The sequence below is a fragment of the Rhinopithecus bieti genome, unplaced genomic scaffold, assembly GCF_001698545.2.
Source record: "Rhinopithecus bieti isolate Rb0 unplaced genomic scaffold, ASM169854v2 scaffold_65, whole genome shotgun sequence".
In the NCBI taxonomy this organism is placed as follows: domain Eukaryota; kingdom Metazoa; phylum Chordata; class Mammalia; order Primates; family Cercopithecidae; genus Rhinopithecus; species Rhinopithecus bieti.
This window is the reverse complement of record NW_016803344.1, coordinates 5,008,783-5,023,271: the sequence shown is the minus strand read 5'-3', so window position 1 is coordinate 5,023,271 and position 14,489 is coordinate 5,008,783. Positions and strand designations below refer to the sequence as shown.

Sequence of the window (14,489 nt, the reverse complement as noted above, 5' to 3'; positions counted from 1 at the left end):
TTATTTATTATTTTTTAAGAAGTCCGGGTTTTTGAACCCCCAAGGGCCCAAGGGGGGGGTGGGCTTCCCAACAAAAAAAAACTGTAAACCTAGCACTTTGGGGAGGCCCAACGTGATGGATCACTTGAGGTCAGGAATTCATACCAGCCTGGCCAACTATGGTGAACCCCAGCTCCACTACAAATACAAATTAGCTGGGCATGTGGTGCATGCCTGGTATCTTCAAGCTACTCAGGAGGCTGAGGCAGGAGAATCACCTTAAACCAGGAGCGGGAGGTTGCAGTGAAGCCGAGGACATCCACACCACTGCAACTCCAGCACCGGGAACAGAGCGAGACTCGTCTCAAAAAAAAAAATTTTTTTTTTTTTTTTTTTTTTTTTTTTTTTTTTTTTTTTTGAGACCCGAGTCTCGCTCTGTCGCCCGGCTGGAGTGGCAGTGGCAGATCGTCAGCTCACTGCAAGCTCCACCTCAACCGGTTTAACGCCATTCTCCTGCCTCAGCCTCCGGAGTAGCTGGGACTACAGGCCCCGCCACCAAACATCGCACCGCTGATTTTTTGTATTTTTTTTTAGTAGAGACGGGGGTTTCACCGTGTTAGCAGGATTGGGTCTCGAATCTCTGACCTCGTGATCCAACCCGTCCTCGCCTCCCAAGTGCTGGGATTTACAGGCTTGAGCCACCGCGCCCGGCCAAAAAAATAAAATTAAATTAAAAGGGCAGGGCGCAGTAGCTCATGCCTATAATCCCAGTACTTTATGAGGCCAAGGCAGGCAGATCACCTGAGGTCAGGAGTTCGAGACAAGCCTAGCCAACATGGCAAAACCCCGTCTCTACTAAAAACACAAAAATTAGCCAGGTGTGGTGGCAGGTGCCTATAGTCCCAGCTACTCAGGAGGCTGAAACAGGAGAATCACTTGAACCCGGGAGACAGAGGTTGCAGTGAGCCAAGATCGCGCCATTGCACTCCAGCCTGGGCAACATGAGCGAAACTCCATCTCAAAAAAAAGGAGAGACAGGGTCCTGTTGTGTTGCCTAAGCTGCAGCACAGGGGCTATTCACAGGCATGATCATAGTGCACACCACTCTCAACTTGTATCCTTCTTATATAATAATACAAATTTCAGTGGGAAACATGGCTTCCTAGTTAAATAATATATTTCCCAGGCTTCTTTGCAGCTAGGAATGACATGTGACAGAATTCTGACCAATGGGACAACAACAGAACTGTACCGTATCTGCAACTTCCCCACAAAAGGAAAAGGAAAGGGTACAGACAGGGCACTGTGGCTCATGCCTGTAATCCCAGTACTTTGGGAGGCTGAGGTGGGAGGACTGCTTGAGCTCAGTAGTTCGAGACCAGCCTGGGGAGCACGGTGAGACCCTGTCTCTAATTTTTTTTTTTAAATTAAAGAGAAGTTTTTTGGACAGGCATGGTGGCTCACGCCTGTAATCTCTGCACTTTGGGAGGCTGAAGTGGGTGGATCACCTGAGGTCAGAAGTTCGAGACCAGCCAGGCCAACATGATGAAATCCTGTCTACTTGGCCGGGCGCAGTGGCTCACGCCTGTAATCCCAGAACTTTGGGAGGACGAGGCAGGTGGATCACAAGGTCAGGGGTTCAAGACCAGCCTGACCAACATGGTGAAACCTCATTTCTACTAAAAATACAAAAATTAGCTGGGCGTGGTGGTGGTGCCTATAATCTCAGCTACTTAGGAGGCTGAGGCAGGAGAATTGCTTGAACCCGGGAGGCAGAAGTTGCAGTGAGCCAAGATCGCACCACTGCACTCCAGCCTGGGTGACAGAGCAAGACTCCATCTCAAAAAACAAAACAAAACAAAACACAGCACAAGCGTATAGTATAACTTCCACTTCCCTCTTTCTTCCCTTCATGTTGGTTGGAATGTGCAAATCAAAGTGGGAGCTAGAGCAACCATCCTGGGCTGCAGCTGGAGGGCAGTAGAGCCACAGGAAAGAAGGAGTCTGAGCCTCACCATGCCCACTTCAAATGCCCAAATGCCCATCAGGACTTCACATAACACAGAAACAACCTTTAATCTTGTAGAAACCATGGTAAACTTCAACAGCTAAAACCAAATCCCAAGTACTCTCATAAGATTCCTATGAGGCAGAACAATTGTCCCCATTTTACAGACATAGGAACTGAACCACAGAGAAATTAATTCACTTGCCCAGGGTCACAGAGCTAAGAACTATAAGAACAATAATTCAAACCCAACTGTTTATCTCCCTGTCCCTAGTGTGATTCCCAAGTACACAGAAATGTTTGTGGAATGAATAAATGAACACAGTCTCACATAGAAACTTCCAAAAGAAGGTTCTTATAGGCTGGGTGCAGTGGCTCATGCAGGTAATCCCAGCACTTTAGGAGGCTGAGGTAAGCAGACCACCTTAGGTCAGGTGTTTGAGACCAGCCTGGCCAACATGGTGAAACCCCATCCCTATTAAAAATATGAAAATACAAAAAATTAGCTACGCGTGGTGGCACATGCCTGTAATCCCAGCTACACGGGAGGCTGAGGTATGAGAATTGCTTGAACCTGGGAGATAGAGGTTACAGTAAGCTAAGATCGTGCCCTGCACTCCAGCCTGGAGGACAGAGTAACACTCCATCTCAAAAGAAAAAAAAAAAAGGCCCTTACAGTCCTGGCCCGTAAACAGGAGAAATTCATGCTCAGCCTATTCTTTCCACAGAAGGGAAGTTGAATAATCACTTCCAGGGCAAAGGCACAGGCATTGTTGTCAGGCATTAGGGCCGTTAGCCATTCCCTGCATCACGATCCCATCTCCCCACATTTACCAAGCAATTGAGAGTGGCGTCCTCAGAGCTAAGCAGAGAAAGGCATGAGCCCAAAGATCCAGGCTGGGAGGTGGGGGAGAGGTTTAGGCACCAGAGCATGTCCTGGGGACCACAGCAGGCATTTCACTCCCACAGCCCAGCACGAGCTCCACCTACTCTTCGCAGGGAGCCATTCACTCTCCCACTGGTAAACCTGAGCAGATACTCACCCAATGGCTGGATAGCAGGTGGCGCGTTGACACTCTGGCCTGTCGGATCAGGGACTGCTCCTTGGCCATCCAATAATGACTGGACAGCCAGAACGGTCTGATTGTCCATTCCTGAAAAAAGAAATGCAGCCTCTTTGGAAGGTAGGCCCAGCGTCATGCTCTGACACCACCCTTACAAGCCAGACCCACGGCAAAACCCCTGTGGCGGCTGGGTACGGTGGCTCACACCTGTAATCCCAGCACTGTGGGAGGCTAAGGTGGGAGGTCGCTTGAGCCCAGGAGTTTCAGACCAGTCTAGGCAACATAGTGAGACTCCACCTCTACAAAACAATACAAAATTTAGGTAGGCTTGGTGGTGCATGCCTGTGGTCCCAGCTACTAGGGACACTGAGGCAGGAGGACTGCTTGAGCCTAGAAGGTCAAGGGTACAGTGAGCCATGATCATATCACTGCACTGCACTGTACTTGCTCTTGACAAAGCAAGACGCTGTCTCAAACAAAACAAAACCCTGTGGCAAGGATGGCTGGCTATGCCCCAATATACATTCTCTCCTGTTTCCACTGTGAGAGAGCCCAAGATTTGGGGCTGGAAAGATGGCCCCCAAATAAAGGTTACACTTCCCAGGCTCTCTTACAGTTAGTGAATGACTAAGCTCTGGTCAAAGGAATGTAAATGTGCTATGTGGCAGCTTCTGGAAAGTTTTCTTAAAACTGCCTGATATGTGACCCTCTTCTTTGCCCCATCCTCCTTTCCACTTTCCAGAATAAGAATATGTTGGTAGCAACTCAATCCACCACCCTGGATCATGAGGACAAACCTTAGGATCATAGGACAAAAAGCTGGATGAAGCCAAGTGCGGTGGCTCACGCCTGTAATCCCACACTCTGGGTGGCCAACGCGGGCAGATCACCTGAGGTCAGAAGTTCGAGACCATCCTGGCCAACATGGTGAGACCCTGTCTCTACTAAAAATACAAAATTAGCTGGGCATGGTGGTGTGTGCCTATAATCCTAACTACTTGGGAGACTGAGGCAGGAGAATTGCTTGGACCCAGGAGGCAGAGGTTGCAGTGAGCCGAGATCGTGCCACTGCACTCCAGCCTGGGTGACAAGAGCGAAACTCTGTCTCAAAAAAAAAAAAAAGCTGGATAAATCCTGGGCCTCTGAGAACCTTGTAGAACACAGCCATCCTCCTATCCTAGACTGCCTTCCTCCGGAATTTCATGTGAAAGAAATAACCTTCCAGCCTGTTGAAGCCACTGCGACGTGGGGCCTGTCTTACTCATGGCTGACTCTAATCCTGTGTGACAAAGTCCCTCCAGAAATCATGTTAGCCAGTCGTCCTCATGCACACCCCGTAAACCCCACAAATCTGTGTGCACGTGGGCATCCTTGTCTTCCTTATTTCTCAACGTGTTCTTGTCTTTTTTGTTCCGCAATAAACAATAGACTCTGAATTGGTGGCTGGGGGGTCGAGAAACTGATTTCTTCCATGTTTTCTAATCAGTTATCACAGTTGAAGTTCACAGTAGTACACTGTCTGGCCATGTCACCAGCCAGATGAGAGGCCTCCTCACATCTCAGTGGCCACCAAGGCACACTGCACCCCTCCCAAAAGACCCAGATGGTGCCCCCTCTCTATGACCCCACAGCCAATGCTCTGCCTCCAACCTCTCAGCTCTTACTGGGATGTCTGCCCCAGCTTCTAACTGCAATACAAATTGAAACCATCAGACCAGCTATCTCTGGCCAGGTGTGGTGGCTCACGCCTGTAATCCCAGCACTTTGGGAGGCAGGGGTGGGTGAATCAAGAGGTTGGGAGTTCAAGACTAGCCTGGCCAACATGGTGAAACCACGTCTCTACTAAAAATACAAAAATTAGCTGGGCATGGTGGTGGGCGCCTGTAATCCCAGCTACTAGGGAGGCTGAGGCAGAGAACTGCTTGAACCCGGGAGGCGGAGCTTGCAGTGAGCCGAGATCACGCCACTGCACTCCAGCCTGGGTGACAGAGTGAGACTCTGTCTCAAAAAAAAAAAAAAAAAAATTGAAACCATCAGCTCCTGCAGCCAAACTGAATCCATACTTTCCCTTGTCACAATGCAGGCTGTGTCCCTCCTGACGCCAGCCCTCCCCTCCATCTCCTCCTGCTCCTCAGAAGCCACTCTCCACCAACACTCACCACACTGTGCCTGGGAACCATCCACAGCTACACATGATCAGCCTCTCCAGAGTGCCTTCCTGCGAACTCAACTTTCCATCTCTCCTCCCTTCAACAGCAAGGATCCCATGAGGGTCACCTACACCTTCTATCTCTTCTACCACCTTCCAGTTCTCCTCCCCTACTCTAGTGGGACTTAAGCCCTCTACCATCTGGAACCACCTCTGAAAAAACGGCAAAGTGAGAAAATCATGACAGTGAAAGACACCTGACCTAACCAACCCCCATCTCGCCTTTAACCTCCAAACTGCCCTTAGTCATCCCTGGGCTTGGGCCAAGATAACTATCGGAGAAATTTAGTTCACAGTTTATTTTTTATTTTATTTTATTTTATTTTTGAGATGGAGTCTCGCTCTGTCGCCTAGGCTGGAGAGCAGTGGTGCGATCTCTGCTCACTGCAAGCTCCGCCTCTCAGATTCACACCATTCTCCTGCCTCAGCCTCCCAAGTAGCTGGGACTAGAGGCACCTGCCATCACGCTTGGCTAATTTTTTTGTATTTTTAGTAGAGACGGGGTTTCACCGTGTTAGCCAGGATGGTCTCGATCTCCTGACCTCACGATCTGCCAGCCTCAGCCTGCCAAAGTACTGGGATTACATGCATGAGCCACCACGCCCGCCCAGCCTAGTTTACAGTTTAATGATAATAGCCTTGCCCCAAAACTAACCCTCCTTTGTAAAGCTAATGAAAGACCACCAGGTTAGAAGGATAAGAGGATCCTAAATTCTGCTAAGTTGTAGACATAAATATTACCAGCCATTATTCCAGAGGTCACAAGATTTGCAACTTCCCCAATTATTCCTGCAGATAATATCATTATCATTATTATTATTTTGAGATAGGATCTCCCTATGTTGCCCAGGATGGTCCCAAACTGTTGCGCTCTAGGGATCCTCACACCTCGGCCTCCCAAAGTGCTGGGAATACAGGTATGAGCCACCATGCCTGGCCAACATTTCCTTTTTTTTTGAGATGGAATTTCACTCTTGTTGTCCAGGCTGGAATGCAATGGCGCAATCTCGGCTCACCGCAATCTCTGCCTCCCAGGTTCAAGTGATTCTCCTTCCTCAGCCTCCCAAGTAGCTGGGATTACAGGCATGTGCCCCCACGCCTGGCTAATTTTGTATTTTTAATAGAACAGGGTTTCTCCATGTTGGTCAGGCTGGTCTCGAACTCCCAACCTCAGGTGATCCACCCGCCTCAGCCTCCCAAAGTGCTGGGATTACAGGTGTTAGCCACCACGTCTGGCCCCAACATCATTATTATAGAACCTAAGATTGGCCTTTTGAGACATCTTTTCAGATTTTTGCATTTCTGACAACCAATGGCTCCACCCAGACCTGCCAATGAGTCCTGCAGCCCCACCCAGAAGCAGACTCTGCATGTAGGAGGGCCATTTTCCACAACCCTATAATTGCACCCCCAACCAATCAGCAGCACCCATTCCTTTGCCCCCAAACTATCCTTGAAAAAAACCTAGTCTCTGGCCAGGCACAGTGGCTCACACTTGTAATCCCAGCACTGTGGGAGGCCGAGGTGGGTGGATCACAAGGTCAGGAGATCGAGACCATCCTGGCTAACATGGTGAAACCTCGTCTCTACTAAAAATATAAAAAATTAGCCAGGCATGGTGGCAGGTACCTGTAGTCCCAGCTACTCAGGAGGCTGAGGCAGGAGAACAGTGTGAACCCAGGAGGCGGAGCTTGCAGTGAGCCAAGATTGCGCCACTGCACTCCCGAGTAGCTGGGACTTCAGGTGCATGCCACCACACTCAGCTAATTTTTTCTATTTTTAGTAGGGATGGCGTTTCACCATGTTGCCTGGGCAACAGAGCGAGACTCCATCTCAAAAAATAAATAAATAAAAATAAAAAACCTACCCTCTGAATTTTCTAGGAGGCAGATTTGAGTAATAACAAAATTCCAGTCTCCTGTTCAGTCGACTGTGTGAATTTAACTTTTTCTCTATTGCAATTCCCCTGTCTTGATAAATTGGTTGTATCTGGGCAGCAGGCAAAATGAACCCATGGGACGGTTATAGTTGCACCAAAACACTTTCCCCATCATCACCAAAGACCATCTGGCAGCACCTGCCACTCCCTGAAACACTCTGCTCTTGGCTCCAGGGCACAGCCTCCCTGGGTCTTCTCTACCTTTCTGTGCCTCCTTTACTCTCTTCTCCTGGCTACCCACTAAGTGTTTCCATTTTGAGGAAACATTTTGTCCTTTGTTCCTTTGTCTGGACTCTCTCCTTTGCCTTTTGTGCTGTCCCTGGGCAGTCTCACTCACCCCATCTACTTCCTTCCAATATCTCGAGTTTCAAGCCTGGGGTTCAAGCTCCCCTGAACAAGCTTCAGTGAATCTTCTACCATTTTATGTAAAATTGTGAGTGCTTTAGCATTTGTATGCAAGTCTGTACACAAATGTTCAAAGCACTTTTAGGTATAATACTAAAAAATTTAGCCTGGGCAACATGGTGAAACCCCGTCCCTACTAAAAATAGAAAAAATTAGCTGGGTGTGGTGGCACGCACCTGTAGTCCCAGCTATTCAGGAGGCTGAGGCAGGAGAACTGCTTGAACTTGGGAAGCGGAGGTTGCAGTGAGCCAAGATGACTGCACTCCAGCCTGGGCAACAGTGAACTTTTGACATGGAATCTCCCCAGGTTGCCCAGGTGAAAACCTGGTGGTCTTTCAATAGCTTTACAAAGGCAGTTTAGTTTTGGGGAAGGGCTATTATCATTTAAACTGTAAATTAAATTTCTGCCAAAGTTAGCTTGGTCCAAGCCCAGGGATGACTAAGGGTGGTTTGGAGGTTAAAGGCAAGGTAGGGATTGGTTAGGTCAGGCGTCTTTCTCTGTCATGATTTTCTCACTCTTACAATTTTTGCAGAGGCAGTTTCAGAATGGTGGGGGGCTTAAGCCCCATTAGAGTAGGGGAGGAGGACCAGAAGGTACTAGAGGAGATAGAGGGTGTAGGAAATGGTTCAGAAGAACATCTGAACTGTTTCCAGCTTTTACTTTTTTCTTTTTTTTTTTTTGAGATAGGGTCTAAAAAAAATAGTAAAAACTGGAAACAGTTCAGATGTTCTTCAGTGAGTGAAAGGTTAAATGGTGGAATAGCCATACTATGGAATACTACTAAGCAATAAAAAGGAACAAACTATTGCTATACACAACTTGGATGAATCGCTAGGGAATTATGATGGGTAAAAAAAGCCCATCTCAGTGGTATATACTTTATGATTTCATTTACATAGCATTCTTGAAATCACAAAATTTCACAAATGGAGACAGATTAGTGGTTGCAGGCATCAAGGATGGTGGGAGAAGGGGAGGATTTAGGGTGTGGCTATAAAAGGGCAACCCCTTGGAGTGATGTCCTGTTCTGCACATTGACTGGTGGTAATATACTGTAGTTTTGCAAAATGTTACACCAGGGGAAATGGGGTAAAGGACATGTGGGATCTCTCTTTATTATTTCCCACAACAGCATGTGAATCTACAGAAAAAGTGATTTCAAAATAAAAAAATTTAAACAAATGCAGGGTGGGTACAGTGCCTCATGCCTGTAATCCTAACACTTTGGGAAATCAATGTGGGAGGATTGCTTGATGCTAGGAGTTCAAGATCAACCTGGGCAACATAGCAAGACCTCATCTCTAGAAAATTTTAAAAATTGGCTGGGTGTGCTGGCATGCACCTATAGCTACCTGGGAGGCTGAGGTGGGAGGATCACTTGAGCACATGAATTTGAGGCTGCAGTGAGCTATGAATGCACTACTGCACTCCAGCTTTGGAGACAGAGTGAGATCCTGTCTTTACAAATAAAAATAAAAAAGGCTGGCTGGACACAGTGCCTCACGCCTGTAATCCCATCACTTTGGAGGCCGAGGCGGGTGGATCACTTGAGATCAAGAGTTCGAGACCAGCCTGGCCAACATGGTAAAACCCCGTCTCTACTAAAAATACAAAATTAGTCAGGCATGGTGGTAAGTGCCTTGTAATCCCAGCTACTCGAGAGGCTGAGGCAGGAGAACCACTTGAACCTGGGAGGCAGACGTTGCAGTAAGCCAAGATCGCACCACTCCAGTCCAGCTTGGGTGGCAGAGTGAGACTGTCACAAAAAAATAAAAAATTAAGTTAAATTTAAAAGGCAGCCTGGGCCAGGCTCAGTGGCTTATGCTTGTAATCCCAGCACTTTGGGAGGCAGAGATGGGTGGATCACTTGAGGTCAGGAGTTCGAGACCAGCCTGGCCAACATGGTGAAACCCCCCCCTTCTCTATTAAAAATACAAAAATTAGCCGGACGTGTGGCATGTGCCTGTAGTCTCAGCTACTCGGGAGGCTGAGGTACAAGAATCACTTGAACCCAGGAGGTGGAGGCCTCATTGAGCCGAGATTGCACCACTGTACTTCAGCCTGGGAGACAGTGTGGGACTGTCTCAAAAACAAAAAAAAGGCAGCCTGTGTAAAACTGAACTCGAATTAAATGTCTTCCTCCACCCCAAAGTTTGTTCTCACAGTAATCCTCATCAAGGAGAACAGGGCACCACTGTCCACCCACCTACAGCCTCTGGGGCACCTCTTGGGTCTTCCCTCAACCCACTGCTCCCCCTCTCCACTCCCCATTTCTGGTTCTTCAGCACGTCTAGCCTATTCTGCCTCCCCAATACATCTCAAATAAACTTTCTTTCCATCCCCACAGTTGTTCCCCAGCCCAGTTCTCTGCCGTACAACCTCCACCCCGACCCCCTACTGCCACTCTGGCCCCCTCCAGTCTGTTCCAGAGCAGCTAGGGTGAACTTCATAAAACACACATCACATTGTACTGCTCCCCTGCTGAAAATCTTTTGTTGGCTCCACACTGATCCCAAGATAAAGTTCAGCTGCTCCATCAAACCCCATCTCTAGCAGCTCACCCACACGGAGCTTCTGCGAATCCCAGGAGACTTCTCTCCCCATGGCTGAAAATGCAGTTCCCACTGCCTGGGCCATTCTCATGCCCCCCTTCCCCGAGATCTCCACAGTCCTGCTGCCCTTTCTTCACCCAACATGCATCCCACTATCCTACGAATGGATTTCTCTTTAACTGTCTTCATTACTCAATACACAAACACATTCTTGCAGTAAAAATTCCAACAATGAGGAAGTCCAAACAGCCTAAAGAGAAAGTAAGCCTCACCCCATTCTACTGGCCTCTGGGAGGGAACTACCACTGACCCTGGCCTTCCTGATCCACCACCCCCTGCTTATGTTATTCACAGTAGGAATGGCCAACTGAGGTCATCTTATTTTACATGACCTTTTCCATAATTCTGTAATTTCTATAATTGCTTGTTTTATAACTTCTCTCCTCCACCAGACTGCAGGGCAGAGACTACGGGGAGTGTCTGGCTCAGTGAGTCTTCTGAATCCGAACCCCACTAGATGGAGGCAGGCCACCCCACCTTTCCCCCCATTTCCTGGTGCGAATTGTGATCCTTCAAGAAGAGAAGGGAGTCCTGGAGCAGTGGCTCACGCCTGTAATACCAGCACTTTGGGAGGCTGAGGCGGGCAGATCACTTGAGGCCAGGAGTTCAAGACCAATCTGGCCAATGTGGTGAAACCCCGTCTCTATTAAAAATACAACAACAACAACAACAAAATGGACAGGCGCGGTGGCTCATGGTGATAATCCCAGCACTTTGGGAGGCCGATCAGGAGGTCAGGAGATCGAGACCATCCCGGTTAACACGGTGAAACCCCATCTCTACTAAAAATACAAAAAAAAAAAAAAAAAAAAAAAAAAAAAAAAAAAGCCGGGCCTTGGGGCGGACGCCTGTAGTCCCAGCTGCTTGGGAGGCTGACGCAAGTGAATGGCGTGAACCCGGGAGGCGGAACTTGCAGTAAGCCGAGATCACGCCACTACACTCCAGCCTGGGCGACAGAGCAAGACTCGTCTCCAAAAAAAAAAAGAAAGAAAAAAGAAATTAGCCGGGTGTGGTGGCACACTCCTGTAGTCCCAGCTACTCGGGAGGCGGAGGCACGAGAATCGCTCGAACCCGGGAGGAGCAGGTTGCAGTGAGCCGAGATTGCGCCACTGCACTCCAACCTGGGCGAAAGAGTGAGACTCCGTCTCAAAAAAATAAAAAAGTGCAGGGAGTGGCTGAGGATCTCCTAGGAAGCTGCAGGACTCAAAGCTTCAGCTTCATCCCTCCAGTCCAGCACTTCGAGTTTGTATCCTATCTGTATACTCACGTCATCCCACTCCTCCAAGACCAATCTTGGTCTGTATTTCCCACAATGTCTATTCTATGTCATGGCCCCGAGTCGCTAAGGCTGCCCTTCCTCCCCGACTCCCAGCAGGTGCACACATGGAGGTGCTCAGTGTTTGCTGTCTCCAAAGCCCACAATTTTGAGCCTGAGCACCAACCCCATCCCAGGTTCTTGCAGAGCACGGGGCAGTCCGTCGGCACCCAGCGTTGGCTGGCGTGGGTCTGGGAGCACCACGTCCCGGCCGGGCACACCGCCGGCACCCACGGTGACAGGTGAATTTGTAAAACTGCACCGGCCACGGTGCACACTGCAGGCGCCAGGTGTTTGCTGGCTTGGGTCCCTAAGCTCTGAGTCCAGGCTGTGCACACAGGTGGCGCCTCTGCTGCTGTGGTCTGATTTTGAGACCACGTCCTAGCACGAGGCATACAGTCCAATCTGCAGGAGTTCTTCGTGGTCAGGCCGCCGAGGCCCTCCGGCCCGCAGCTGCGGCCGCACCCCCGTCCCGGGCCCCGCGCGCCGTCTAGCCACCTCCCTGGCCGCGGCTGTTCCAGACCGCCCCGCCGTCGCCTCCCGCGCGGTTCCCTGCAGGGAGCCCCTCCCGCGCCCGCCCAACGCCGCAAGGGTTGGCGCTGTTCCGGGCCCGAGCCCCCTCCCCGCCGGCCCGGGCCTCTCTCGCTGTTCCGGCCCGGTAGCCCCCCCGCGGGCCTCGAGGTTCCCGGCCTGTTCGCCGCGCCGCGCGGGGGGTCGCTCCCGCCCGCCGCGGCTGTTTCCGGGCCGCCGGCGGCCCTCCGCCCCGCGGCCGCGCGCGGCGGGCCTACGGCCGGGCGCTGCGAAGGGCGCGGCGGGAGGCGCGCGGAGGGAGCGGCAGCGCGGAACAGCCGCCTCCCCTGGCCCCGCTGCCCCTCACCCTCCAGGGCCTCAAAGATCGCCTGCGCCATCTTGGAGCCGCCGCCGTCGCCGCCACCGGAGCCGAAGCCCGGCTACGCGAGCATTGTGGGAGCCGCGGCGGCTGAGTCGGGGCCGCCAGGGGGCGCCCAGGAGCCGCTGCCTAGCCCCCAGCCGTGGAAACCCGACCTCGGCTCGCGGGACCCCAGCATCCCTAGGCTGCCCTGGCTCCACTCGATAACCCAGTCACCGGGCCACCAAGTGTGGACCCCGCCTCACTTGAACGTCCAAGTCTACGCCGACCTTATATCCGTCACACTCGCGGAACTTCCCATCCCTATTATCTAAACCTACATCCCCATCTCACCGGACCGGACCCCCTAACTCTGACACAGAACCCCCCATTCCCACTGCACGTGAGTCCTCCAGGTCTGCAGCACGGACCCCGTTTCCACTAAGCACGGTATACCCCGACTCTGCAACAAACCGTGACCACTATCCCACCTCACCCAGACCACCCAACTGTCACAGTGATCCCCAAACTGTGCAACATAGATTCCCATCCCTCATCCCCTGTTGGAAACGTACCGCCCTACTACTCCGCTCAATTCTGCCTGTTGGGAGCCCGCCTCCGCCCCCAGAGTATCGGGGACTACCGGCACATGCCGCCATCTCCTGCTAATTTTTATTTTTATTTTTTGTAGAGATCAGGGTCTCACTGTGTTTCCCAGGCTGGTGTCAACTTCTGGCCTCCAGTGATCCTCACGTCTCGGCCTCCCAAAGCACTGGGATCACAGGCCTGAGTCTCCGTGCTGGGGATCCCATTATCTCTTAAGTAACTCCGGCTCTTCACCCTCCATCCCTGCTTGTCAGGACCCCATTTCTGTCACATGAACCCCCAACACCCACCCCAGCCACTCCTAGCCCAGCCTCCGAGGGGTCCTATCCTGGTCGCACAGAATGAGAGGTGCTCCTCACTGGGACTTCTCCCACACACACAGACCCCTCTCATCTTCATTCATCCTCCATCAACTGCTTATTAACGGCCTGCTATGCACCAAGTCCCGTAATATCGCTAGAGACACGGTGGTCCTTTCCCATGGAGTTAGAGGTGGGAATTTTTTCTCGAAGACACCACACCCTACCTCCCTTCCTGGGAATCTTGAAGGGCACACTCCAAGCTGTAAGCGTCCCCTTCCATTGCCTCGCTGGCAGGGTAAAGTCAGGGTTCCTTCCTCCCTTTCTCTAGCATGCTCACTGATCCAATGGCCTCAGATTCTCCCCTCTTCCCTGCAAGTTTCTCAGTATAACTATTCTTTGTTTGTTTGCATCACCAAAGCCTGCCAAGTATACCTATTCTTTGCTTTTGTTTGTTTATTTATTTATTATTTTTTGTTTTTTGAGACAGAGTCATGTTGTGTTGCCAGGCTGGAATGCAGTGGCCAATCTCCGTTCACCGCAACCTCCGCCTCCCAGGTTCCAGAGATTCTCGTGCCTCAACCTCCCGAGTAGCTTGGACTACAGGCGCCTGCCACCATGCCCGGCTAATTTTTGTATTTTTTGCAGAGACAGTGTTTCGCCATGTTGGCCAGGCCGGTCTCAAACTCCTGACCTCAGGCAATTGCCCGCTTCAGCTTCCCAAAGTGCTGGGATTACAGGCGTGAGCCACCACACCCAGCCTGTTTTAATTATTCAAATAAGAAATGAATATGTTCACATTTATTTGATTACTTTCAAAATATTTGTTGAGCACCTACTGTGTGCTAGACACCATTCTAGATGCTGGGGATGTAGGCATTAACCAAAAGACAAAAATCCTCGCCTTCATGGAGTCTCAGTCTAGCTAGGTGAGATGGGCTGTAAACAAGGGGAAAAAAAAGAGAGAGAAAGAGAAATTTTCTATGATTTTAAATACTTTTTTTCCAGAAGGAGGAGAAGCTACTTTTAGACAGAATGGTCAAGGGGAGCCTGTCTGAGGAAGTGGACCTGAGAAATGAGCCGGAGTCAGCAATGTGAAAAGAGAACAGAAAGGCAGACAGACCAACAGGTGCAAAGGCCCTGAGGCCAAAATGAAAGGAAGCCAAGAACTGTAAAGGGGCAGC

General features: G+C 50.5%; 1 protein-coding gene across 1 annotated transcript in view; it reads right to left on the bottom strand.

The window, feature by feature from the left end:
- ZNF341 (zinc finger protein 341) overlaps positions 1–12,603 on the bottom strand; it is a 61,114-nt gene extending 48,511 nt beyond the window's left edge. The window contains exons 1-2 of the mRNA XM_017877415.1: positions 12,410–12,603; positions 3,031–3,141 (exon numbers count right to left, since the gene is read on the bottom strand). Coding sequence (XP_017732904.1) covers positions 3,031–3,141; positions 12,410–12,440 — 142 coding nt within the window. The 5' untranslated portion in view covers positions 12,441–12,603. The remainder of the gene's footprint in view (positions 1–3,030; positions 3,142–12,409) is intronic.
- Positions 12,604–14,489: the final 1,886 nt, after the last annotated feature.